This window comes from Vicugna pacos, chromosome 17 (assembly GCF_048564905.1).
Source record: "Vicugna pacos chromosome 17, VicPac4, whole genome shotgun sequence".
NCBI lineage: Eukaryota > Metazoa > Chordata > Mammalia > Artiodactyla > Camelidae > Vicugna > Vicugna pacos.
This window is the reverse complement of record NC_133003.1, coordinates 16672122-16697736: the sequence shown is the minus strand read 5'-3', so window position 1 is coordinate 16697736 and position 25615 is coordinate 16672122. Positions and strand designations below refer to the sequence as shown.

The 25615-nt window shown below is 44.3% G+C and overlaps 1 protein-coding gene across 6 annotated transcripts; it reads left to right on the top strand.

The window, feature by feature from the left end:
- Positions 1-11853: 11853 nt before the first annotated feature.
- Positions 11854-21991, top strand: LYZL4 (lysozyme like 4). 6 transcript variants are annotated; one of them, XM_072940784.1, is made up of 6 exons: positions 11854-12030; positions 14763-14828; positions 15156-15316; positions 15394-15543; positions 16155-16233; positions 21738-21991. In XM_072940784.1, exons 3-6 carry the CDS (start codon positions 15178-15180, stop codon positions 21805-21807), a joined length of 438 nt encoding a protein of 145 aa, XP_072796885.1. In that variant the 5' UTR covers positions 11854-12030; positions 14763-14828; positions 15156-15177; the 3' UTR covers positions 21808-21991. The 6 variants fall into 6 exon arrangements, with proteins under 6 accessions (XP_072796885.1, XP_072796882.1, XP_072796883.1 ...); XM_072940781.1 differs by having other exon boundaries at positions 15103-15316; XM_072940782.1 differs by having other exon boundaries at positions 15084-15316.
- The last annotated feature ends 3624 nt before the right edge of the window (positions 21992-25615 follow it).

The following is a 25615-nucleotide window of genomic DNA, read 5'->3' as shown; positions in this document are numbered from 1 at the left end:
ACTGGGGAGGAGGAGTAGAATACACTGGTCGCAGAGGAGGGCTGAGGAAGTGGGCTTGGAGAGGGGGTCTGGGGAGGACAGACTTGCAAAAGGAGTGGAGAGGAGAGGATCTGAGTGAGGCAGGGATGTATAATGGGAACAGTTAAATAAGTTTTGCTATCACAACCCAACTCTTCATCCTATTTGTAAATCTTCAGCAAAATCTATATTACTCACCAGTGCTTGGGAGATTTTTCGCCTTTCAATTCTAGAATATTTCAAATATAAAATATAAAATCAGGAGAATGAATCTTATGAATCCACATGTACCATGTATTGACTATGTTCAACAATGGTCAGTATCAACACTCCTGTTAATTTGGGGGATTAAATTTTGGGGGGGAAAATCCAAGAAATTAAAAATTTTTACCCATCAACATTTCCATCTTTATCTAAAAAAGATAAAGACTTAAAAACATAACCACAATACCATTGTTGCATCTTAAAGTTAACAAACAATTCCTTATCATCTACAGTCAGCATTCAGATTTCTCAGATTGCCTCAAATCTATTTTAGAGTTGGTTCATTTCAATCAAGATCTGAATAAAGTCCATGCATTCCAGTTGATTCCTTTCAGTTGCTTCCTTTTATTTATTGTAATTTATGTACTAAAGAAACAAGGTTGTTCAACTGTGGCATTTCTCAAGGTCTGGGTTTTGTTGATTTCATCTCCTTAGTGGTATATAACAGGTTCTTCTGTGTTTTCTTGAAAATTGGTTTGACAGAGGCATGACCAGATTCTGGTTCAGTGTTTTTGGCAAGACTCCTTCCCAGGTGGTGCTGTTTCCTTTCAGGAGATTCCCATTGTATGGTACTCTCTGTTTTTGAGATGTGAGCATCCATTGATGATCAGTGCCCAAGTCTATTAGTTCATTAGGGGTTGCAGACTGATGAGGTTCTAATCCCATCATCCCCTCTTCATTGATTAGCTAGAATTCTTCCATAAAGGAAAAATTCCTCTCAACTTTTCAGTTCCCCTGAGTTACAGTGTGTACAAGAGAAGCATGATGCATACCTGTTTTTTTCTTTTATTAATTTTCAAAACAACGAGTAGGTGCCCAAGTTCTTTGGGAGTTGTCTTTGTGGATGACAAAGAGTTGAACCTGACCTCTGCAGGGGGATAGCAGAACCCTCAAATTCTCTTAGTAGCTTTTCAGGAAAGGTGTCAATACATCCATTTTTATAAATGGGGAACCAGAAACTCAGAGGTTAGTCAGTAAGTGGAGGAGCCAAGTTTTATCTCAGGTCTGCCTGGCTTTATTGCATGGCTTTTTCATAGAGCTGTAGAGAATTCACCCAAACCGGAGGTCTTACTGGCTGAAGCCTCTTCTCACCCTGGCTTGCTAGAAATCAACAGTCTGTAGTCTGGAAAAATGACATGCATATCCTTGAGGCCTAAGAATAATCTTACTTAAAGTTGCACTTCATGACAATTATAGCATTAAACTGTTTGATTTCAGAATACTTGTGTTGCTGAATAGTTTCCCCAAAGTTGGACCTCAGGCTAGGCTGCTTTAAGCAGATTTATATAATTCACCTATTGCAATATATCACAATTTGCAGTTTTGTGGTACATGATAAACATCACTGATGCGTGTAAGCGAAGGAACCTTGTATCAGAAGGGTTTTATTTATAGAGGAGTCTGGGCTAAGCAGAGGATTAAATGTCGGGATGAAGAAATTTACTGAAACTGAAAGGCCAAATAGGTTATAAAGAACATCTGTAGAGTGACATTATTTGTTTAATTGGTAGCTGCATGAAGAGCCATGAGATGATCCAATGAATGAATGAAGATTATGCATTTGAGCACTTTCTGTTGCTGTTCAAACTGGTCTAAGCACGGGCTTACAGTTTTATTTACTAAACCGTCCAAAGATAGATCTGACAGTACTTCAGGGCTCAATGTGCTGTTCAGGACCTGGTTTCTCTTCATTTCTGGGCTCTGCATACTTTGTGTTGAATCCATTATCATAGAGACTCCCTGTGATCCCAAGATGGCAACCGCCGACTTCTTGCTGCTGTGGCTACAGCCTTCCTGTAGGACAGAGTAATGGGCCTTCCTTTAATTTTCACTAAGTCTTACTGGTCCTGAATGGGTCCACGTGTCTGTCCCTGAACCAGTCACTGTAGCCAGAGGAATGGGATACACTGCGTGGCTCAGCCCCAGGTCACATGAGTATAGGGACTGGAAGTGGGTAGACTCTGAAAGAAATAAATGTGGCATTATCAGAAATGCCAATGAATGGGATGCAAACCAGCAGAATTCCATTTTAGTCTGCTCCAGGACACTCTAAGATGGCTTCAAAGAAGTGATTCAGGGGTCTGTGCATTTCCTGAAGTTGTAGGTACTTTGTGTAGGTAGTCTGTGTTTCTGTCCGTTTTTCAGGGAGAGGGTCCATAGCTTTGACTGGATTATCAAAGGCCACGGCAAATTGTTGGCTCTTCTAAGATGATGGTGAATATTGAACCTGACTGAACTGCTTTTTTAAAACTGAGACTTCACGTGTGTACTGTCTTCTTGAATGCTTTCAATATAAGATGTAGAATTTGCTTTCCAGCTGCTTTTTAGCAAATGATGTTGAACCCGTGGAGACTATCAGAGATAGTAAATACTGACCAAAATTTAGTTTATATCATTCCTTCAGATTCTAGAAGTTGTAGATCCCTTTTTCCTCCCAAGAAAACCCTGTTTCTGGAGCCACAACAGAGGCTTCCCCAAGCTCTGTCCCTGAGGGTGAGCCCACAGCCCTGCTGGGACCCAGCTGCCACCTGTTCTTCTCAGAGCTGGCCTCAGCAGCCCCTGTTTGCCCGGGCATGGAGAGCTGCTCATTCTGGGTGAGGAAAAGACCCTTTGGGAATTACTTCCCTGTCATGATTCCAAGGCCTCATATGCAGGCTGATATTTTTCTGCTAATCCCAGGCCAGGTATGTTGTTGACACCAGATAATGTTGGTTTTCAGGCTGATACAGTGGTGGTTGAGCAAACACTGGGCGACTGGCAGAATCCCCTACTTCCTGAGCATCCACGATCACAGATTCATTGAAGTTTGAACATACAAGAGACCTACCCTGCCTTTGCCCTTTGCATCTGCCAGGAGATGAGGTTATCCTTGAGTGATTGCTGTAAATAACCGCTCCTCATTTCCCCCTCTAGCTTGCACTTTGGCTTTTAATCAGGTTCAAATCCTGGCATTTTGCTGATACTCCCCATCGATGACCCATAGGCTGGCTAGCCCAGGGATGTTTAGACTTTAAAGTACACACGAATCACCCAGGAATCTTGTTCAAATGCAGATTCCAATTCAGCAGATCTGGGGAGGGCCTGAGATTCTGCATTTCTAACATAGTCCCAGTGACACCCATGCTTCTCCAAGGTCCATGCATCTAAGAGCAAAGGGCCAAGCCAATGGCTCTCAACCCTGGCTGCACACCAGAGTCACCTGGGGAATTGTAGAAATATTGATGCCTGGGTGCTACTTTCAGATGTTGGGATTTACCTGATTTGGAGTGTGACTCCCCAGGTGACCGTGATGGGCAGCCAAGGTTGAGACCCACTGGGATGACCCCTCCATCTTCAGCTTCTACCTGCCAGCTCCCCTCACTATCAGTCTGGCCCACTCATGCCCCCTCTTCACTGCCCTCTGGACACCCTTCTCCTTTGTCCTTGGCATTCACGGAGAGCTTATTATGGACTAGAACTTTCCTGATAAAGTCAGCACTACTTCTGTCCCCATCCTGCAGATTTGGAGAGTGAAGTGTCTTGTCTGAGGTCACACAGCTATCAAGCAGCAGCGTCAGGACCCACCCAGGTCTTCTGTCCCTGGAGCACGGAAGCAGCAGGGAGTGGGTTCAAGAGGGTAGCCTCTGGAGTCAGACAGACCTGGGGCCCACCGTTCCCTCTCAGCAGGTTACCAGATCCTGCAAGCATTAGGTCCTCCTCTGTTAAAAGGGGGTGATGAGATACCCAGTCATTCATTCACTCACTCGCTCGTTACCTCTGTTCGCTCAGACCCTATGGAGTTACTGAAGACTCAGCCTTCCGCAAACCATAGGCCAGGCTGGCTCTGCTGGTTGTTTCCCCCATGGTGGGGACTGGAGGTTGAGGAGGTCGGGGCTCCATCTCATGGGTATCTCCTGGATGCAAGGAGCTGCCTTCTAGAGACGCCACACCCAGGACTTCCCCAGTTTTGACTCTGAAAGTCCCACGTCCCTGGCAGACGGGGATGGTTGACTGCCCCACCAGAGCCACACGGGTCTGGGCGACATCCTTCCTTTTACAAAGCCGACGGCTCTGTGCCTTTCAGCCTTCCTTCTTTGTGAAGGGCCCTTTGGTTTGAGGTGGTTCCTGCTGGTTTTTCTTGACCCCTTTGTGATGGTGGCCCACAAGATCCTGGGGTGGGAATGGTTGCTGCCTCCCGCCAGAACTCAGGTCGTGATGAGTTCCCTGCCTGTTCCCAGCCTGAGGTCTTTCTCCTTCTGTTTCAGTAACTGAGGGAGGCTTTGTCCAACACAGGCAACAGGAAGCATGTTCACAAAAGAAAACACCTCCTCTTCCCGCCCCCTTTTTCTCAAGGCTGCCAACACCCTTGGCCTCAGACAAGCACTCAGTGAGTACACAGAAGTAGGGCTGTTTGCTTTCTGGTGCCACTTCAGATGAAGTTGAATATTTTTAAACTAGGCAAGCAACACCACAGCTAAAAATGCTCAGATTTGAAAATAAATGCGTGGCAGATTTACACGAATCCCTTGACTCTGTCAGAGATGCTTTCAGCAGCAAGTACAATACGTGACTGAAAGGGGCTCACGCCACAGAGCTTTATTTTTCTCGCGTAAGAAGAAGTGTGGAGCTGGGCAGCTGCTGATAGTGACTCAGCGAGCAGTGGTATCGGGCTCTGATTTGGTGTCACTCTCCTTCTCTGGGTCCCCTCATGTCAAGTAATGGCAGCAGCAACTCCAAACATCATGCCTTGTGCGGCTGAGTTCAGAGAGGAAGCAGGGTGGCCTAGAACAGGACTCTATCCTTTCTTGCCTCTCCCTTTCCAGGGGGAAGCCACTCCCAGGAGTCCTCTCCCCAGTGTATTTCCCCTTACAGGGGAACTGGGTCATAGCCCACCTTCTTTGCAATTCAGGGGTCTCTGCTCACTGCCTAAACACTATTGAGGTTCTTTTAGGGAGGGGTGGCTTTGGCTGGATAACCAAATTGTATTCCCACACCTCTTTCTTTGGGCTCAGAAGCCCTGAGTTCCAGGCCTGGTCCTGTTTTTGTCTTGCTCAGGTCTCAGTAACATGATGAAATGGATGCATCTTCCTCAAGCCCCGAGATGGCCCCAATGGGCCACTTGCAGAGGAAGCAAGGAAAGCGAGCTAGCCGTGAGGGTTTGTGCATGAGATTGCTTTTTACCAGTGGCTCTATGGCAAGAAACACTTTTGAAAACAGGTAAGCTAGATCATTTCAAAGGGAGCTTCTACCTCAGATGTTTTTGAGTGTCTGTAGGATTGGCTGGCCAGTGTCTTTTCTTGTCTATAGCTTTTTTTTTTTTTGCAGACACTGTACAGATATAGATGCAGATATTGACACAGATACGAATGTAATTATAGATTGTGTTATCGGGTGATGTCTGCAGAGCAGATGGAGATCCATCTGTTGGGGAAAGCTCAGGAGAAGTCCAGCGAGGGCCCAGGGCTGGGGCAGACTGAGAGGCCTCAGCCCTGTGACAGCAAGTGAGACTCAGGGATTCAGGGCTGGCTCCTCATCCCCAAGTTAAAGTGGCTGAGCTGGGCTCCAATTCAGGGATCCTGGCTCCCAAAAGGGACTTGGGGCTTGAAGCAGCCAAATCTATCTCACTGTTAGATTACAGCTGACAAATGATCTTCAAAAAATCCAAAGCTGCGATGGAACAGCTGTCAGAGTACCTCTTATGCACACATCTCTGCATTCTGGAGCTGACGGTGGCCTTCATGTATATGCAGATGTTCTCCACATGTAGGAGGAGGGATCCCAGCAGCTTTGCTGGAAGAATCAGGACTAAGGAGCTTAATGATTGATGCCTTTCTCGGGGTCACCAGGCTGGAAGATAAGCAGCCAGTGGTTCCATGGCTGACACTAGTGTGCCCTCTGCTATTTCCCAGGAATGCTTGGAGTGGGGAGGTCAGTGTGTTGATAATTAAGTAGCATTTGTTTCTGAGTTTCTAAATGCTTTGCCTTTACAACCGAGGATGTGAGTCAACTTACCCTGAGAGCTTTGAGACAAAACCTTTCCCCAAATCTAGACCTCCCTGCCTTGGGAACACTTTGCCTGTCCTGGCAGCCTCCTCCTCTCCTTTCTGTCCTCTTCCTGATGGAACTGTGTCGTGTGACTTGGGTTCCCGGAATGCCACAGGCTGGAAGAGAGCAACGGAGCAATTTCTCCCCACCCTCCCCCCTTTTCTCTCCTCTTCTTCTTCCTTCCCTTTCTTCCTCTCTTCCCTCCTCCCTTTGTTCTTATTTTAATGTTTAAAGTCCTGCTTACTGAGCACCTACTATGTGTCGGGCCCTGTGTTAAGCATTTTCCATATACTCATTTTCCATAATTCTCCCAGTAAACCTATGGGGTAGATTTTGTTATTATCCCCTTTGTACAGGTAAAGAATTGAAGCAGAAGAAAAAAAATGATGTGCTCATGTCACACGATTAGCAAATGGTAGTCAGGACTGTCAGACTTTAGAGCCATGACTTTTTAAAATTTGTGTATTTCCAAGTTAAAAGGGTGATGTAATGAACGCCTCTCACCAGATTTTCTGGCTATGAACATCCTGCAGCTCTTCATGTCTCTGTCTCAAAATATACATACTTTTCCTTTTGGACAAACCATCTGGAAGTTGACTGCAGACATCATGACATTTTACCCCTAAATATTTCAGTTTGAGTCTCCCAAGAACAAGAACAGTTGTCTTTCTAACCTTAATATCATTATCACCCCTAAGAAAACCAATTTTATTTCAGTTATACCATCCAATGCACAGCCCAAGCTCAGGCAGCCTCAGTGGTCCCACAAATGTCCTTTATAGCGTTCTTTTTTTTTTTTTTTCAAGCCAGAATGTAGTTGAGGTTTATAACCTGCCTTTGGCAGTTGTGAATCTTGACTTCCCATAATGAAGTGCAATCCTCCCTTTGCCCTCATTCTTTGTGATCCTGAATCTTTTGGAGATTTCAGGACCTCCTGAGATTCTGAGATTTAGTCCTCAGAACATCCACATTCTGGAGTGTGTCTGGTTCTTCATAGTTATTCAGGTTTTATATTTCTGGTTAGAAGGCCCTAACATGATACTGTATCTTCCCCTGTAGGGCATCAGGGGGACATAATGTCAGGCCATCCCACTGCTGTCAGTGCCAAGCCTGCCACCTCGGTTAGAGTGCTGTCCTCCAGATTTCTCCACGTAAAGTACATTTCCGCCTTTGTAATTAACGCAGGCCGGGGAGGGAGGGAAACTGTATCACGTCCTAGGACTGCAGGAGAGAAGCTGTCAGCAGTGCACCTTCCTCAGAGCAAGCACCTCCCCTCCTACTCCCAGAACACGGAGAATGTCCAGATAACAATAAGCACATATAATATCAACTCCCAAGGCCACAACTTTCTCCCCTCATGAAAACTCAGCTCAGGTCATGGCCATTGAGGAATGGGTGTTGATGCATCACTCCTTGGAGGGGGTGTATGGCATCAGAGCTTCTGGGGATCACAAGAACCAGCCAGGGCTGCTCCCCTGGAAAACCAGAGCCCTCCTGGAAGCAGGATGTGGGTGTCCCATGATAGAAATGAACATGCCCTTACTTCTCCTGTCCAGGCCTACTGGCAGAAGCTTGTTAAGGGGTAACTCCAAATGACATAAATGTTCATCCAGCCTTGGGATGGATTCTGTGTGTGAGGAGCATCAATCAAATCAGTAGTTATCCAACTGCTGTCTATTTAAAAGGAGTTAGAAAGCCAAACAAGGTGAAATAAGCCAAATACAAAAGAACAAATATTGAATGCTTCCACTTGTGTGAAATATCTGCAATAAGCAAATTCACAGACAGGAAAGTAGATGAGAAGTTACCAGAGGCTGGGGGGAGGCAGGAATGGGGAGTTATGTTTGGGGTGATGAAAACATTTTGGAAAGAGTGCAAGAATCTAGGGTGTTCTTAGTTGAAGGCAAAGTGTCTCTGTAATGACAGAGCAGACTTGTCCCTAAGAGATGCAGGTTCAGCACAAAGCAAGTGGCAGAATCTTATCCCTTAACACCACAGTTTGGGCAGGAAGGCTTGAGGCTGGCCCAGTCCCTTTTCTGTGAACACTGAGCATTCTCTTCCCCTGGACTCACTACATTTCATTTCTCACGTTGTCCTTCTCATTAGCTTGGCAGTTCCTCTAAGGGCAGGGACTGTGTCTGGTTCTCCTGGATTCAGTACCTAGCCTGGGCTTGGTAGCTGCTCTAGTCATGACTGAATAAATATGCACAGAGGCAGGAGAAGGATGGCCTGATCTGGTACGGCAGGGGGAGCAGCGTCTGGTTGAAATCAACCTGTCAACCATTTGCTTATTTGTGCAGCTCTAGGCACTTTCCCCTAATTTTTTAAACAAGTTCTAGAAAGTTCTAATTAGATACATGCTGCCAAGTTGCTCAAAACTGTTTGATGGGGATATTTTGTGTGTGTGTGTAGAAGACTCCCAATGTGAGAGCAATTATTCAAAGTCTGCATTCTGCTCTGCCATTAGAACCTTTTAAAATATTTCATTTAATTTTTTGAATAGGTACTTTATTTACTTGCTTTGAAATCATAGTCAAACATTGCCACAAATATCTTGCCTACCTTTCCACATATATAACAAGCAAATATATGTTAATATCATTTTGTTTTGCAAAATGATAGCATACCAAGATACTGATTTGAGCCTCCTCAGTTATCAGTATTTCATAGGTATCTTTCCAAATCAGTATGCAGAGAGCTGCCTCATTGATTTCAAGGGTGCAAAGAATTCTATTGAATGAAATTTCTTCATCACTTATGTAATCAACCTCCTATTGATGAAAATATAAGTTGTTTCCAATGTTTTCCTATTTTAACCAAATTCTTTGCTGCTTTAGTGATTAACATCGTACATATGTCATTAAGCATACATATGATGGAATGCAGGATAAATGCATAGAAGGCGAGTTACTGGGTCTTATGGAATATACATTTCTAATTTTATAATTTTTGGGGTAGGTAATTTTGCTGGATATTGCCAAACTGACCTTTGTAAGTATAGATCCATTTATATTCCAGCAGTGCGTGAGAATGCTTAATTCCTGACAGCTTTGCCAGCATAGAGTATTATCACATTTGGATTTTGCCATTTCAACATGGGATAAATGGTTTTGATTTCCATGTCTTTATGTTTGAGACCCATTTGCATTTTTCTTCCTTTGAACTCTCTGTTGATATCTTTTGCCCATTTTTCAGTTATTCTTAAGGAAGAATCATTAAGGGCTTTTGTTTCTGGGTTATTTGTGCTTTTACTGGGAAGATTTTACCTTGAAATAAGCTAACAATTTTGCCCTGAGTTACTAGATCTGGCTAGGGTTAGGCCCCACTAAAATGAATATGAACATTAACAGCAGCAGCCTCTTATGAGCGCTTACTCTGTAGTGGCTCTGAGCTTTATGCACATCGTGACATTTTAGCCTCACAACGACTCAGCTTATAGATGAAGAAACTGAGGCACAAAGAGAAGTGATCTTCCTTAGGTTATACAGCTAGTTAATGACAAAAACCAGGGTTCAAACCCAGAACCAGATTGGTCTGGCCTAAGTCTGTGCTCTAAACCAGGGGTTGGCGAACTTTTTTAGTAAAGAATTGGATAGTAAATGCTTTGGATTTTGCAGATTCTTCAGTCTCTGTCACAACTACTCAACTCTGCCATCGTAGCTAAAAGCAACCATTAGACAATACAGAAATCAATGGGGTGACTGTGTTCCTATAAAACTATTTGTAAGAATAATCTGACGAGATTTGGCCCGTGGGCTGTAGTTTCCCAGCCTTTGCCCTGAACCTTTGCATTTCATCTCTGCCCCAGCCTCAGTGACAATAACAGCATGCTTTGTGCTTTCCAGGGCACTTCTGTGAAAGCCCTGATGTCTCTGCACAGCAATGGAAGTCTGGAAAAGCAGCAGTGGAGGTGTGTGGGGGAAGCAGAGAGGGCCCGATAACCAGATCCACCCTGGAGGTCCTCTGATCCCCTCTCCTGACTCTGGGAGAAGAGATTAATCCCTCTTAACTAGAGGTTTTCTGGAAAGCATAGGAATTCAGGATTATCTTTGAAAAGCTATTTAATAGTACATAAAGTTGCAAAATGCCCTACAGTGATGAGTGGTAATAGTGATTTTTGCAAATTCAGTTGAAGAATTAAAAGGAAGTTGAGATGTACCGTTAGTACTAATCTGTAAATAGTGTGAACGTAAGGCTGAAGGCAGAGTGACTAATCGCCCCAGCCAAACTGGGACAAGATAGTTACCCCAGCTTAAGGTCATCAAAAGTAAGTTGAGTGCTTTAAAAGACTTGATAAAGGCAAATTATTAAAAGCATTTTGCTAAAGGAGTAAGTGTGAACAATGTAACTAAGAACGATGAGAAAAATCTTGAAAATCTAGAAGGGAAATCAAAAAGACGCAGTTTCGCCTGTGTCTTTAAGTTCTTGTTTTGCTTTAAAGGTATAGAAACTAGAAATGGAATACAGCACAGAATGATTTACACAAAAAACCCCTCAGTGCTCCAGCCAGTAACTCACATTAAGAAAAGGCCATCACTAAAGACTGTTAAGCAAGCACATGTTTATGGGTTTAAGTTTCAGCATTTATGGCCTGTTTTTTTCCTTTTATAATTCCTTATTTTATCACTTGCAATTAATCAGCTAAGTACCAGTCATACTTCTGTGTTCTCAAAAGACCAGCTATCTCAACATCTCTTAACTTTTGGGAGCTAGAAGGAAACTTGAAGGTAACCAGGCTGATGCCTTCACGTCACAGATGAGGTTGCCTAGGCTCCAAGAGAGATGTCCTGGACCATGGCCCCATCGTGAGTGAAGGAGCGCAGTAAGGGCCCCCTGCACTGTTACTGCTGCATCCTCAAAGGCAGTTCTCCGGAGGCCCAGACGCATGCTGTGCAGGTAATCACTCTCCAGAGATGTCCACTCCCTTACGCCTGGAACCTCTGAATGTGTTATTTACAAGGTGACAGGGATTTTGAGGGTGTGGTTAAGGTTAAAGATCTCGAGATGGGGAGGTTATCCTGGATTGCCTGGGTGAGCCAGTCTAACCACTGGAGTCCTTAAAACTGGGAGAGGAGGCAGAAGGTGAGGCTGTGAGATACAACAGCAGAAGGAGAGGCAGGTGAGAGTCAACGTGGGAAGGGGTTTTGAGCCACCCTTGCTGGCTTTGAAGATAGAGAAAGGCAGCAGAGTCTGGTAGTGGCCTTCAGTGAACAGCCGGCAAGGAAATGGAGACTTCGTCCTACTGCTGCAAGGACTGTATTCTACCAACAGCCCCAGCGAGCAAGGGAATAGATTCTCCTCTAGGGTCCCCAGAAAGGAGCGTGGCCCTGCCAACACCTTGCTTTTAGTCCGGTGAGCCTTATTGGACTTCTGACCTCAAGAACTTGAAGATAATACATTTGTGTTGTTGAAGCTGCTGAGTGTGAGGTAACTTTTTACAGCAGCAATAGAAAACTAATACAAATGCAATGGTGACTGACCCCTCCCTGTTTTGGAATATTCTGGTGCATAGCAACTGATGTCATAGAAAGGATTCTACAAGAGCAAGTCACGAGGAAGGACTTATGGTTTAGAAGCTCTTGGGTGAAGGGCAATCAATAGGTTATCAAGGCAGTGGCATCTGAAAAATCCAGGGAACAAAACAGGAAGAGCAACTTTCCTGCGACAAACATCAAGGCTGCCACAGTGGCTGCTCTTCCCCACCAAGGGTCTGTGGGAGTATTGGTGAGTGCAGCTATGGTGGGCACGGACCAGGACAGGCATGACAGTCCCAGCTGCAGGAGACACTCATCAGCAGATTCACTTATTGCTCCTCCGATGACAGTTCTGTTGGGAAGAGTTGGTTTTTGTTCATTCATTCACCAGAGATTCACTGAGCACCTCCCATGCCCCAGGCTCTGTTCTAAGTTCTGAGAATAAAGCAGAGATAGGCCAGGTTTCTGCATCCCTGGTGCTTATGCTCTGTATGGGAGGTAGAGAAATGAACAAGGACATTTCTGAAGTTGACTTATATTGCAAAGAAAATGAAAACTACTTTCTGTGATGGGGAAGTGCAGGGGATCCTGTTTGAGGTGGTGAGCTCATTTGAGCTGAGACCATGACAGGAAGGGGCAAACTCTGTGGTGGTTGGGGGCATCACATTCCAGGCAGAAGGAAGAGCAGGCACAAAGGGACTGTGGTGGAAGTGAGATTGGCACATTCAAAAAAAGAAATATGCAAGGAGAATGTGGCAGCGAGAAGGTGAACAGTAGGGTAAAGGGGTGAAACCAGACTGGAGAAGTTTTGGGAGCAGGATGGGTTTTGTCAGCCAGGTTGAGGAGCTATGATCTTACTTAAAGTGCAAGGGGAATCCACTGGAGGTGGGTAATGTGACTGGATACATGTTTTTCAAAAGGCTTTTCTAGCTGCTACTTGAAGAACAGGGAGAGGGGGCCAGGAGAGGAGCGTGGAGTGTAGGAGTATAGTTATGAAACCTCTACGGAAGTCAGAGGTGATGGTGATCCAGACGAGGGTGGTGGTGGAGGAGATGCCCAGAGGTAGATAGGTTTTGGAAGAATCAGGGACAGGGCTCCCAGTGAATTGGCTGCTGGGAAAGAGGGAAAGAGAGAGGCTTCAGCATGCCTCTTGTGAACTGAGATGGGGTCTGCCCTTTGGCAGACAGACAGCTGCCTGGAAATATTGTTTGCTCCATTGGTAAATGTGAACATGGACTTCTGTCATATGCATTGAAATTCAGTGATTAAGCTAAGGGCATGCAGTGCAGCCAGAGCTCAGAAAGATGAATGTCTACAGGAGAGGGAGTACTTTGCAGATTTAACTCATTTACTGTATAAATCAACCCAATTAGGTGAGTACTATTTTAACCTCTATTGTAGATGAGGACACTGAGGCACAGAGAGGCTTGCTGTCTTAGATCACTAAGATCCCAGATACTGAGGAGCTAAGGCCTGGATTTGGAACCAGGCAATGTGACTCTCAAGTCTGAGCAAGTGTTAGGCCCCCCTTGACAACGTATTTGGTGTACTGGTCATGTCTGTAACTCATCATGCAGCTTAAGAGTTTAGACAAATGTTTGAAGGTGCATTTCTTCTAATTCTTTATTTCTGACTTTTGCCTAAGTTAAACATTTAGGTCATTGGTTCTCAATAGGGGGGCAGTTTTGTGCCCCAGGGGACATTTGGCAATGACTGGACACATTTTTGTTTGTCACAACTGAGAGGGTGGACTTACTGGCATCTAGAGGCCAGTTCTGCTCCTAAACAATCTTCAGTGCACTGGAGAGCCCCCAGGACAAAGAATTTTCCAGCCTAAGTGCCGATGTCGAGAACTCCTGTTGTAGGTAAATATAGGCTGGAGGCTGTGCATACACCTATGAATGATGACCAACAGGAGAGTGCAATTAATTGTCCAGTTGATATCCATTTATGCAGCATCAGGGGCTGTGCATGCCAGAAAGAAGACACGTCGTAATTTCGAATTGCCCATTCTGGTCCGAGAGGTGGGACATGGCACAAAACAGGACGATCACTGGTTAGGTGTTCTAGAAATGATTCTGAGGGTAATAGGGACTCTGAAAGGAAATGTTCATGGAGGATTGCATTAGTCTTCAACAAGGTGGCACCAGGGTAGAGACCTGAAGATGGGGCAATATTTGGGTGAGGAAAGGCATGGTAGGGCCCTGTGCATTGGGAAGAACCATGTGTGAAGGCACCGAGGTAAGAATTAGCAGGAGCATAGGCGTGGGGGAAGTGGCGTGGGAAGGTGCAGAGAGGCACAGAGAGGGAGCCGTGTGGGAGTTCGGGGTTGACTGAATTGGTCCTTCCTTAAGGAGGGGCCGCAGAGAAAGGCCAGATTATAGAGGGCTTAGAAAACCAAGTGTGGGTTTGCTACAGTAAGGAGTAGGAAGCTAGCAGCATTCTCAAAGTGACATTTGCATGTGCTTTAGGGACATTCCTCAGTCATGGTAGAAAACACCACTTGGAGAGGGAGAGACCAGGAGGCTGGGCTATGACTCAGTCTGCAGTGATGAAGCAAGTTTACATGATGGTGATGAGGTGGGTTTAGGTGGTGACAGCAGAAATGGAGCAGGATGAACTCAAGAGTCAATTCTTGGAGCATCCAACAAGTTACCCTACCCCCTTCATAGACAAGAAAGCAGAGGCACTGTGAGGCTAAGGGACTTGTCTGCTGTTTCCAATATGACCCAGTGGCAGGTCTGGGCTGGACCAGGGTTTGTCTCTGTGAGGACAGCAAGAGAAAAGCTCAGTGGAGTTTAGTTTGTTGAAAACCAAGACTGTAAAGGTTAGGACCACAGCTCGGAATATATTCCAGAATAAAAGGCAGTGGTGGAAATAATTCAGTCGGACAGTAGACGTTGTGCTCGAGTAGGGTGGGACCATAACAAATATTTTTTCTTTCTTCTTTTTCTATTTTCCACAATGTGTTTAATGAACAAGTTCTACTTTCACAATAAAGGGGAAGAAAGGATTGGAGCACCTGTATCTACTGTCAAGGAGAAATGAGTGAGGAAAAAACGCAAGAAGAATCTGTTGGGTTTTGCTGGAGGGAAGGAGAGAGGGTAGGGGTTGGGAAGGAGACCGTCAGGAGAGCAGTTTCCTGAGGAATCAGGAGGTCAGAGGAGGAGGAGGGGCAAGGCCTCAGGTGTTGTGGGTTTGCAGTGATACGAAGCAGAAAGTTAGGGTGGGAGGATTGCGGTTAAGCCAGGAGGACCTCCCCTTTTCCCGAACACACTGAGTTGCACGCCCCCATCCCCACAGAACCCTTCTTTTCCGCCAGAGCTCCGTGGTCTTGGTAGGAATTATCCGTGACGCGGCTCCCTCACCTGGCAGCCGTTGCCCTCAGCTGGAGAAGATGAAGGCATCCGTGGTCCTCTCCCTTATTGGGTACCTGGTGGTTCCAAGTGGTGCTGCTGTCTTGGGGCGCTGTGTGGTGGCTAAGAAGCTCCACGAAGGAGGCCTGAGTGATTTTGAGGGCTACAGCCTTGAAAACTGTGAGTAGCCCCTCTCGGCCCCCTGCCCAGGCCTCCCCAGCTCTCCTCTGAGCCACACAGCTCCTGTTCTGTCTTAGGGGTGTGCCTGGCTTATTTTGAGAGCAAATTCAACCCCACGGCCGTCTACGACAACTCGAGTGGTAACTTCACCGGCTACGGCCTCTTTCAGATCCGCAACGATGACTGGTGTGACCATGGCAAGAACCGTTGCCACGTGTCCTGCTCTGGTAGGTCCTTCCCTTCTTCCACTCTGGGGCACCCAGGGCTGCTGCATCGAGCTCGGAGGTCTGCTTTCCCAGCGGCTGGAGCTGACAAGTTTGGAGCTGGGAGGAGGGCCTGGCAAAGGCTGGGCTGAGCCAAATCCAAGGTAGGGGCCCAGGGGAGGCCTTCCCTGACCCTTTATTCAAGTCTGAATTAGGTGCACCCACTCATTGCTGCATTCCCCCGTCGGTCCAGGTATCCTTCGTATTATAATTGTCTACAGTCTGTATCTTCCCGCTTCTAGGCTGCAGGCTCTGTGGAGGCAGGCATGGATTTACTGTGTTCCTCATTCCGTCTCCACTGCTTCTTATGTTGCCTAGCACAGAATATTCACACTACATGTACATTTTAATGAAAATATTGTTATAAGAATTACAAGAAAAAAATCAATTGATTGAATAAAAGGTGACCACACTTTGCTAGCTCCCAGTGTTGTCTGAGAAAAATCTAGGGGTAGATTTATTCTTGGAATCATATGGAAGCCTCTCCACTGTGAGTACCTGCTACCTTCCTGACATCACTCTGACTTGGCTGCCAGGCGGTGGCATGGTGTCATTCCACTTTATTTTCTTTACAGCTTTACTGAATCCGAATTTAAATCAGACAATTGAATGTGCAAAGAAAATTGTAAAAGGAAAAAGAGGGATGGGAGCATGGTAAGTGGTACATCTTTAAGTAACCTGTGTTAATGACTTTTACCCATTATTTTACCCATTATCTTAAATCTTAATCTTGGTTGCTACATATCTGAAGTCCCAAACTAGTGGGATCCCACTCACCAAGTTAAGCAGTAGGACACCACTGAGGTCTGCCACCCCAAGACTACAGCAGGAAGGAAATAATTATCAGACTGTCTTAAGTTGAACATCTTTTCCCCCTCAAATCTTGTTTAGGGTCCTGCAAGATGCTAGGATGAGCATCCTTGAAATAAATCTCTGATTATTTCTTTCATATAAATTTCTGCAAAGGTTTTTGAATACTTTTAAAGTTCTGTTTGTTGTGACATGACTCTCCAGCAAGCTTGTACCAATTTATACTAATATTAAGAGTTAGGTAAAATGCCCATTTACTGCACTCTGACCAATTACAAAACCTTTGCCATGATAGGTGTATAATAATTTTGTCTTATTTTCTTTTGCGTTTTACACTTGCCTGATGACTAATGCAATTTTTCAATTGTTTATTGGCTGTTTAGATATCTTGTTTAGTGAGGTGCTTGTTCAAGTTTTGTTTGTTTGTTTGTTTTGCCAGTTTTTCTTTTGTGTATGTCTTTTTCTTATTAATTTGTTAGGAGTTATTTATATATTCTGGATAAAAGTTTTTTGTCGGATACAAGTATTGCAAATACCTTCTTTCATTCTGTGGATTACTTTTCACCTTACTGGAGCCTTGCTAAACAGAAGTTCTTAGTCTTAACGAGTCTAACTTATCATTACTTTCCCTTTATAGTTACTTTTGGTTATGTTAAAGACTTGCCTATTCCTAGGTCATAAGGACATTCTCCTTAGTTTCTTTTCTAAAAGCTTTATTCTTTTACCGTTCACATTGGGCTCTACTTTTCTTTCTTTTTCTTGCCTTATTGATTGGCTAGGATCTCTAGTAAATGTTGAATGGAAGTGATGATAATGGCATCCTTATCTCACCCCAGTCTCACAGGGAAGAAGTTTAATATTTCATCATTAAGTGTGTTTTCTTTAAGTTTTCTGAGATGTTTTTAATCAGATTAAGAGGGTTCCTTCACATTTCCAGTTTGTTAAATTTTGTTTTAATCATAAATGGGAGTTGAATTTTGGTTATTAGATTTTTAGTTGCTTTGCAATTTTGTGTTAGTCTATCCATCTTCCTTTTTAAATTCAAACTATTGCCTTTGTATCTCTCTTCTCTCCCATGGCTTCCTCCAGAAGTTATATCTGGTTTCGTCTTATTGAGGATGTCAGTTTTAATAGCCTTACTTCTGGATCCTGCAGTACGCTACCTTCAGAAGAATGCTTCTCCGAATTTCATTATGATGCTCCCTTTTCTTCTTGGAATCTTTCTCATGGGTCCCATGTTAGTTTTATCCTTCCTTGAATAAGAACAGATTTACCATATTCAGTATTTGCCAATAGGTAGGTTGTTTGACATTTTCCTGGCTCTGATCACTGTTATTTGAATGGTGGTCAGACTCCCTTCTTAGATGTCCGTCTCAGCATAGGTTGGTGTACATGCTTCTTGGCCCAGTTTCTAGTTTGGAGACTTTTCTGATGTATGTGCCTGGTTCCTTCTCACTAGCTGAACTGGGGAACACGTGAAAACCTCCAGTTCCAGCGTGCATTGCACCACCTTCACCTATACCACTCATCGAGGTGGGCCACCATTACCCAGTAGACACTGTGTCACCACCAATTGACACCTTCCCCTGTATTTTCCACCCTTTCCTCCCCGCATTTCATAATTGACTGCCTGGTTGATTCTAGACATTGTAATCTAAATCTAGAGACAACGTCCTATTTCTTCAGTTCCAGATTGTACATCTTAATATATCTGAAATTAGGTTTATCTTGCAATCTCTGTGTCCTTCCCCTAAAGTTGTTAATAAATCATTGATGCCTCTTACAATAGAAGATTATCTTACAACAGTGGAAATCCTTCAATAATAGCTATAATTTCTTGACTGCTTTAAGGTGTAGGCTTTGTATATTTACATAAACAGCATCACTTAACCTTCACAAATCCCTCTGCGGTGAGTATTCTTATCCCCTCTTTAAAAATGAGGAAACAGAGGCACAGAGAAGTAGAGTAAGTTACTCATGACCACAGGGCTGGAACTGATCCTGGATCTGCGCTATTGGAAGTGTCAGCTTTTGCCAGGGTGATTTACACAGGGGACCCATGCTCTGGTTATGTAGGAGGCAATCAAAGGACGCTGTCCAGTTCTTCTGTGGGGCAGACTTAGGGTTTCTGAGCAGGGCCAGTTAGCGGGGGAAGGGTAGACCTGCAGGTGGATTCATTTCACTAGTGGAAGCCTGAGTGGCGGTCCTCACTGTAACCCACAGGCCCTGTAAGCAGTGGAGACACTGTCCAGAATCTGGCAACAGAAGATGTGTCCATCTCAGGGGTCGTGGCTTTTGTAGTTGCTTTATTATCTTTTTCTGTGTCTTTTGGAGCTAAGTTCAGCCAGAGATTTTTGCCTTTTTTTCTTGCCTCTGAATCTCTAGCATCTAGCTCTCTGCATGGCACATAATAGGTGCCCCTAAATGTTTGTTGAAGACTGCATTTAGGGCAGTTATCCAGAAGCCGTTTAAAATTTTTTACTTTTAATTTATTATTTCTAAAAATAAAATAATACATACATGTTTAAAAACAAAAAATGAAAATTAAACTTTCCTTTCTTATCAGCAGCCTCCTGAAAGTCACCACTGTTAATGTCTTATAAATCAGAGAAAAATCAGTGCACAAATATTTTCAAACTCATGTGGAATCCCTGCACTGACCTACACCTAGCTTCTTTCACTTATTAACAGAGCTTGTGAATCCTGGCATATCTCTGTCTCCAGGTCTCTGCCACTCCTGGAACAGCTGCTTGGTACCTTGTGGTTATAGATGTTGCAAGTCATTATCCACCAGTCCCTGTTAATGAACACTTACGTTGTTTCCACTTTGTTTCAAACAATTCTATGATGAGCATCTTGCTATTATTTGTATGAATTTGTATGTTCTTTCAGGGAAATCCCTTGCAGAAGTCTTGCTGGGGCCTCTGGTGCATCTAAACATCGGAGAGATTGCTAAATTGGCAATTCAGAAAGGGGCACCTCCAGCCTCTCTGCATGAGAAGGGGGCCTGTGTTCCCCAGCTCACTAGCCGGAGCATTCAAATTTATGTGGTTTTTGGAAATTAAGACTTGTAAAATGATACCATTCTGTTTTGCTTTGCATTTTTAAAGTGCACAGAATCTTGTTGGGTATCTTTTCGTATATTCGTTGACCAGTCTTCTGTGAACTGCTTATTCATATCCTTAAGCCCATTTCTCTCCTGGGATGGTAATGTTTTCTTTAGTTTTTACTATTTTATATGTGTTCTTTTAAAATCAAGGTTATTAGACCTTTGTCGTTGATACTTATGTGAACTATTTTTTCGGGTCCGTTATTTGTATTTTAACTTTGTTTATTGTATTTTCATCACACAAGAGTTTTACATTTTCACAGAATGAAATCCCTTAGTCTTTAGTTTGATGGCTTCTAGGTTTATAGGAAATCTTGTTAGTAAAGTCTTTCCTACTGCAGGATTATAAAGAAATCAAGCCAGTGCCTAACACAAAATAGCCCTATGTTAAGTTTTTGTGAAATAAATTAGAATGTAAAATTTCCTTGTTTTTAATTCTTAAATATTGGGCCTTCTTGGAATTTATTTTGATATAAAAAGTGAGATAGGGAATCCAGCTTCCTATTTTTCAAATGGCTAGTCAGTAGTCTCAGCACCACTTTTTTTTTTTTGACAACTTTATTGTGGTATGGATCCTGTACAGTAAACTATATATATTTCAGATGACAATTTAATGAATTTTGATAGATGTATATACATCCATGAAACCACCATCACAATCAAGATAGCTAACATTTCCATCACTCCCCAAAATGTGGGAATTTTGAATTCCCAGTTTATCTCTTTCCACCCCCTTTCCCCGCTGGTAACCATAAAGTTCTTTATGTCTGTGAGTCTGTTTCTGTTTTGTAGATAAGTTCATTTGTGTCCTTTTTTTAAGATTCCACATATAAGCAATATCATGGCATTTTTCTTTCTTTTTCTGGCTTACTTTACTTAGAATGACGGATCTCCAGGTCCATCCATGTTGCTGCTAACTGCATTTTATTCCTTTTTATGGCTGAGTAGTATTCTATTGTATATATATACCACATCGTCTTTATCCAGTCATCTGTTGATGGACATTTAGGTTGTTTCCATGTCTTGGCTATTGTACATAGTCAGCACCACTTTTTCATGAACCCATTTTTCTCACTGATTTAATAGATTGCATTTTAAAGTGGGTATCCTCTTGTTAATGTTGACTGTCTTCTGAGTGTTTGAAATATCTTTCGTACATAGCCTCAACTTTCTAATTAATTGGGAAGCTTGGCTGGCCCCCTTGGGTAAGCACTAATGAGCTAAAATCATCCTCATTGTATGGCACTAAGTAGAGATGTGCTGGGCCAGGCTGATCGAGGCCTCTAATCGCTCAGGATTCCCAGTGAGGTGAGCTCCTATTAAGCTAATGTTACTGGGGTTTTCCAGAGCTCAGATCAGGCTGCTCTGTGGAGTTGGGGCAGACAGGAAGGGAGAAGACCCAGGCTCTGTGTGCCCCCAGGAGTCCCTTCTGCAGTGCCTGCCCAGGGCTCTGGAGAGCTCTGCGATTTCTGAAATATGGATGTGTGTGCTTTCCCTGCTGCTTTGTAGTTATGAGGGGCTGGGGGCCATGGCCCCTTCTCCAACTCTGGGAGCCCCTACCCCAGAAGACTCATGGAGCTTCATGCCAAGGAATGGGATGAACTAAACAAGATTTCTAATGGCCTGTGCTGGCCTGGTGGCTCCTGCAGCTTCTAGGTTGGGATAGGAGGACCTGGGGTCTGGATGCTGGCCCAGGGGCTGGGAATAGGGGGGTCATGTTTAGGGGCACCAGGAGAAGAGTTTTGAGAAACTCAGTCCAGTTGACTAGGCAGAGGTGAGGCATGAAGCAGGTGTATGGGAAAGTGACAGAGGCCCTGGCCAGGGACAAGGGTTCCCGTTTCAGAACTAGGGTCTGCCAAGTACTTAGCCATATAAATCACAGAGCTTCTCTGATGCTCACTTCAGCAAAGTTAAAAATACTTACCTTGAGGGGTTGCAGAAGGATTTCGCAGTTCATAGCTCAGCCTCCTCATCTCACAGTGTGGGATTTGTGGGAAGGAGGGGGATGTTGTGAGCAGAAGGATGGAAGGAGCTCCAGCACGCATGCCAGCGGGTGGGGGAGACAGCAAGAGAGATGGACTTGGGATGCACAAAAGCCTTCAGAAATGTGCCCACTCAAATGCCCCAGGGCCAGGCAGGGGGTGTAAATGGGCCAGCGGGGGCTGAGCTCCCTAGAGATGCCGAGCTGTGACTGTGGGGGCCCCCTCCTGTTCACTCTCCCTGGCCTTCCTCTCTGCAGGCGCTCCTGGTCCCTGAACTGCCGGTACTCTGACACTCTGGCGCGGTGGTTGGACGGATGCGATCTGTAGCTGCCGGGCAGCCCTCCCCGCACTCACCACTGGCATCTTCCAGATGAAGATGCTTTCCTGTTTGTTGCCTTCCCTCAATCCCATTGATTATCTCACAGCTTGACAACTCCACATGGAAAAGGGCACGAGTTTGCTTCATCCAGGGATGCAGGATGCAGAATAAACTGCTAGTTATTCACCCTGGGCCAAAGAGCTCCACTTGTCTTAGTACACTCTGATTGTTACTATGATGATCATGATTTCCCATCATCATGCTTTATTAGTGTTTAATCTTAGGTGGAGGATTTGAAGGAAGGGAAACATCTGGAAAACAAGATGTGGGTCCATGAATGTCAATATTAAATAGGGAAAGGAAGAAAAGATACAGTGGAAGGAAAGAGAAGAGAAGGGGAGAGGCTGGCACCGGTAGGGCTCCACCCCAGCTTGTGTCCATGCTGGGACACACAGGTGGCAGTGAGGAGACCATGAAATCCTCTCTGCACTTCTGTGGACAGAATCTGGTGACAGTTGCTCTTTCTTATAAAAGTTAAGTTTTGAAAAATTGTCAGTACATACTCATGCTAGGGGAATTGTGCAAAATACAGAACGGTAAACCAGAAGAGTCCTCACATGATTTTAGAAGCCAAAGACCACCCGTCAGTCACTGTCATGCTTTCATTGCACTCCCCTTTGGCCTTTTTTCTGATACGGATTTTTCTTCTTTTCTAACAAGGCTGTTATAACGCTGTATAGGGAGTTTTACACCTTGCTTTTTAGAAAGAAGAAAACATGGTAATCAACCTTTCCCCATATGTATTTCCATTTTAAGCAGAAAGGGGTTTATTTCCAAGGCTGAGTGGCCTGCAGAATCCTTGCACAGGATGGTGCAGCAGGTAGCAGCCTGAGCTTCCTGAGTCCTGGCAGCAGAAGCAGCAGCAGCAGATCTGCTGCTCGGAAGCCAGGTCACCTGTGGGAACCCAGGCTCTGATGGGGGAACATAGTCCTTAACCTTCCAGCCCTCGGACAGGAGGGAAAGAACAGAAGTGGCATGGGGAGAGGCTGTGCACAGCCTCTGCTTCACCAATGTGCTAGAGTCTTCAGAATGACATCTCAATGCCAGCTAGCACGCCATTGGGTGAATACACCAGATTTTATTTAACGTTACCCTCTACTGTCAGGTTTTTAGATATTTCCATTTTTTTTCCCAACTGATCCAAAGAAAGCTGTAGTGCCTATGGCTGCCCTTTTTTCATTTTTTGCACTTTTAAAGTTAAACAACATGTATTTAATAAGGAAAACCTGGAGAGTACAGATAGTCATAAAGAAGGAAGTTACACATGCTCCTCATCCCCACTGGAAACAGAGGTTTTCATGATTGTTACACAGGGAGAACCCTGATGAAGGGATGGTAGTGTCAGTCTCTCCGGACGGAGCCCTCCCACTTCAGTGTGGGCGTGTGCACATTTTTTCCTTGTAAACATGAACTACTACTGTGTACACAGTTTTGTACCTTGCTTTTTTTCACTTACTATTTTGTGGTCTAATATTTCCATACCTACAACTGCACAGTATCTGTATAGTGGACAAACTATAATCCATTTAGTGGACAAACAATAACCACCCCCCACCTTGTTACTCTGCTGCATCTAGACAAAAAGTGAGCAATAGGAGTGAATCATGGCCATCTAAAAGGCAGGCAGCACCGAAAGCAAGTCAGCCCCTCCTTTTGTTTGCATCTTGGTCACTTACAGAAAGACGAAGAAAGAGCTGCATATAAGAATCAGGGGCAGAACTTTTACTCACGTTCGGTACTGATCAGCTTAATCGGTTGGTTTTGTGTGGCTTTCCCCCATCTCTAGAGTAAAGGGTATTTGGTAGTTCCCGACCACAGAGCACAAATCATACAGTACAATTCCTGCTGGCGGCTGCATTTGCCGTTGAGGTCAATGAGAAGCTTTTGAGACCCTGAGGGCAGTTTTCCTATTGAGTTGGGAACTTGCCTTGTTTCCCAGGGTGGCCCAAGTGCGATGATGCACCTGATCTCAAACAAACCTTAACTCGGACGTTAACAACAACCTGCAATTGATTAAAACACTATCTCCTCAAGTGCCAAATCCTGTGTGCGTGCGGCCGCCTCCTTCCAGCCCATTACTTCTGTCCTGGCTCATCATCGTCCTCTAATGGCCACTTGTGTCAACATGGGCATGAGGCTTGAAAACAAAGCAAATGTTAGTGTATTGATTGGAACGGCTCTCTAGCGTTTCCCAACATTAGCTCCTGGTGCGGTGCTCTCAAAGCCACTGATAACGGGTGTTACGGTGAGCACGCATCCTGGGGCCAGCTCTCCCTATCTGGTTTACAGAATGATCAAAGCTAGATTTAAAAATCTCACAACTCCCATTACTATTACTTTTATCGCCAGCAGCTCTCATATTAACTCTTAATTTTACAAATAGTACACAAAGGCCTTTTTATACAGTGTTTTCAGACCTTGCAAAATCTTACAAGGTAGATGTGATTCATAACCATATCACAGGTGGAGAAGTGGAGGCTTGGAGGGGCTAAATAACCTGGCTTTACTCCAGCCTGGTAAGTGATGGAGATGGAATGAGTATGTCCCCAAAACCTGTAACTCCCCAACACAGCCCCTTCAAACTCTGCTACCGTATTGGTGTTAATTTTCCATTCCATTCATTAGCTGGAAAATCAGATCTCCAGCTTTTTAATGAAAAGCTTTGCATTTAAGAATTTTTGGGCAACTGGCATAGAACAACGGGTCATTGTTGTAGTGCCTGATTAAAAGGCTGGAAATTGAGGCCTTGGGAGATGAAGTAACTTTCTCAACTACACAAAATAAATCAATAGAGAGGGCAGTGAAGCGACTTACAGTGTTTCCACACTTCTGTCATGATGAAAATCACTGGGGGTGGCTGTTAAAATGCTGATTCCTGGGCCATGCCCACATCTACCAAGTCTCTGTTTCCAAGTATAGGGCCCTGGAATCTATTAAAAAGTGTCTCCAGATAAATCTGATCTTTGGGAAACTTGGGAGAAACTGGTTAGTGGAAAGAGCATGAGTTTAGAAGAGTCAGAAGACAGGGTTTGTTTCTGGCTCTGCCACAGTTTGAGTCACTAAACTCCCTGAACCTCGTTTTTCCTACCTACAGACTGAAGTGAGTGACTGGCTGGGCCAGCATACAGTGGTGGCGTTGATGGGACAGCAGTGAGGTGATGGGGTCTTCTGATTCCTCGGCCCTTTACCTGCTTCCCAGCGTCATGTTGACAGTCTGAGTAAAGACGCTGCCCGAGGTCTGCCACCCGGAGGGTCTGGAGCATTGTGCGTGTGTGTCCCTTGCTCTCTAATGCCGTGTGTGTCCTGCAGCACAGTTTGGCCAAGTCAGTTACTGGAGTAAGAAGATAGTGTCTTGCTCACAGGGCACTGCTTTCTAGAACTTCCCCCTTGGCTAGTTCTTTTTTTTAAATTGAAGGATAGTTGATTTACATGTTGTGTTAGTTTCTGGTGTATAGAGTAATGATTCAGTTATATATATTCTTTTTCAGATTCTTTTCCATTATTGGTTATTATATAATATTGGATATAGATCCTGGTGCTATACAGTAGGACCTTGTTGTTTATCTAGTTTATTTATAGTAGTTTGTATATGCTAATCCCAAACTGCTAATTAATTTATCCCTCTCCACTGTCCCCTTTGGTTACCATGTTTCTTTTCTGTGTCTGTGAGTGTTTGTTTTGTAAATAAGTTCAGTTGTATTATTGTTTTAGATTCCAAATGTAAGTGATATCATGATATTTGACTCACTTCACTTA

Coding starts and splice junctions, on each gene's coding strand:
- LYZL4 (XM_072940785.1), top strand. CDS start 15,178: ATGAAGGCATCCGTGGTCCTCTCCCTTATTGGGTACCTGGTGGTTCCA. Junction 15,544..16,154: donor TTGCCACGTGTCCTGCTCTG/GTAGGTCCTTCC, acceptor TTTTCTTTACAG/CTTTACTGAATCCGAATTTA. Junction 16,234..21,737: donor AAAAGAGGGATGGGAGCATG/GTAAGTGGTACA, acceptor TCCTCTCTGCAG/GCGCTCCTGGTCCCTGAACT.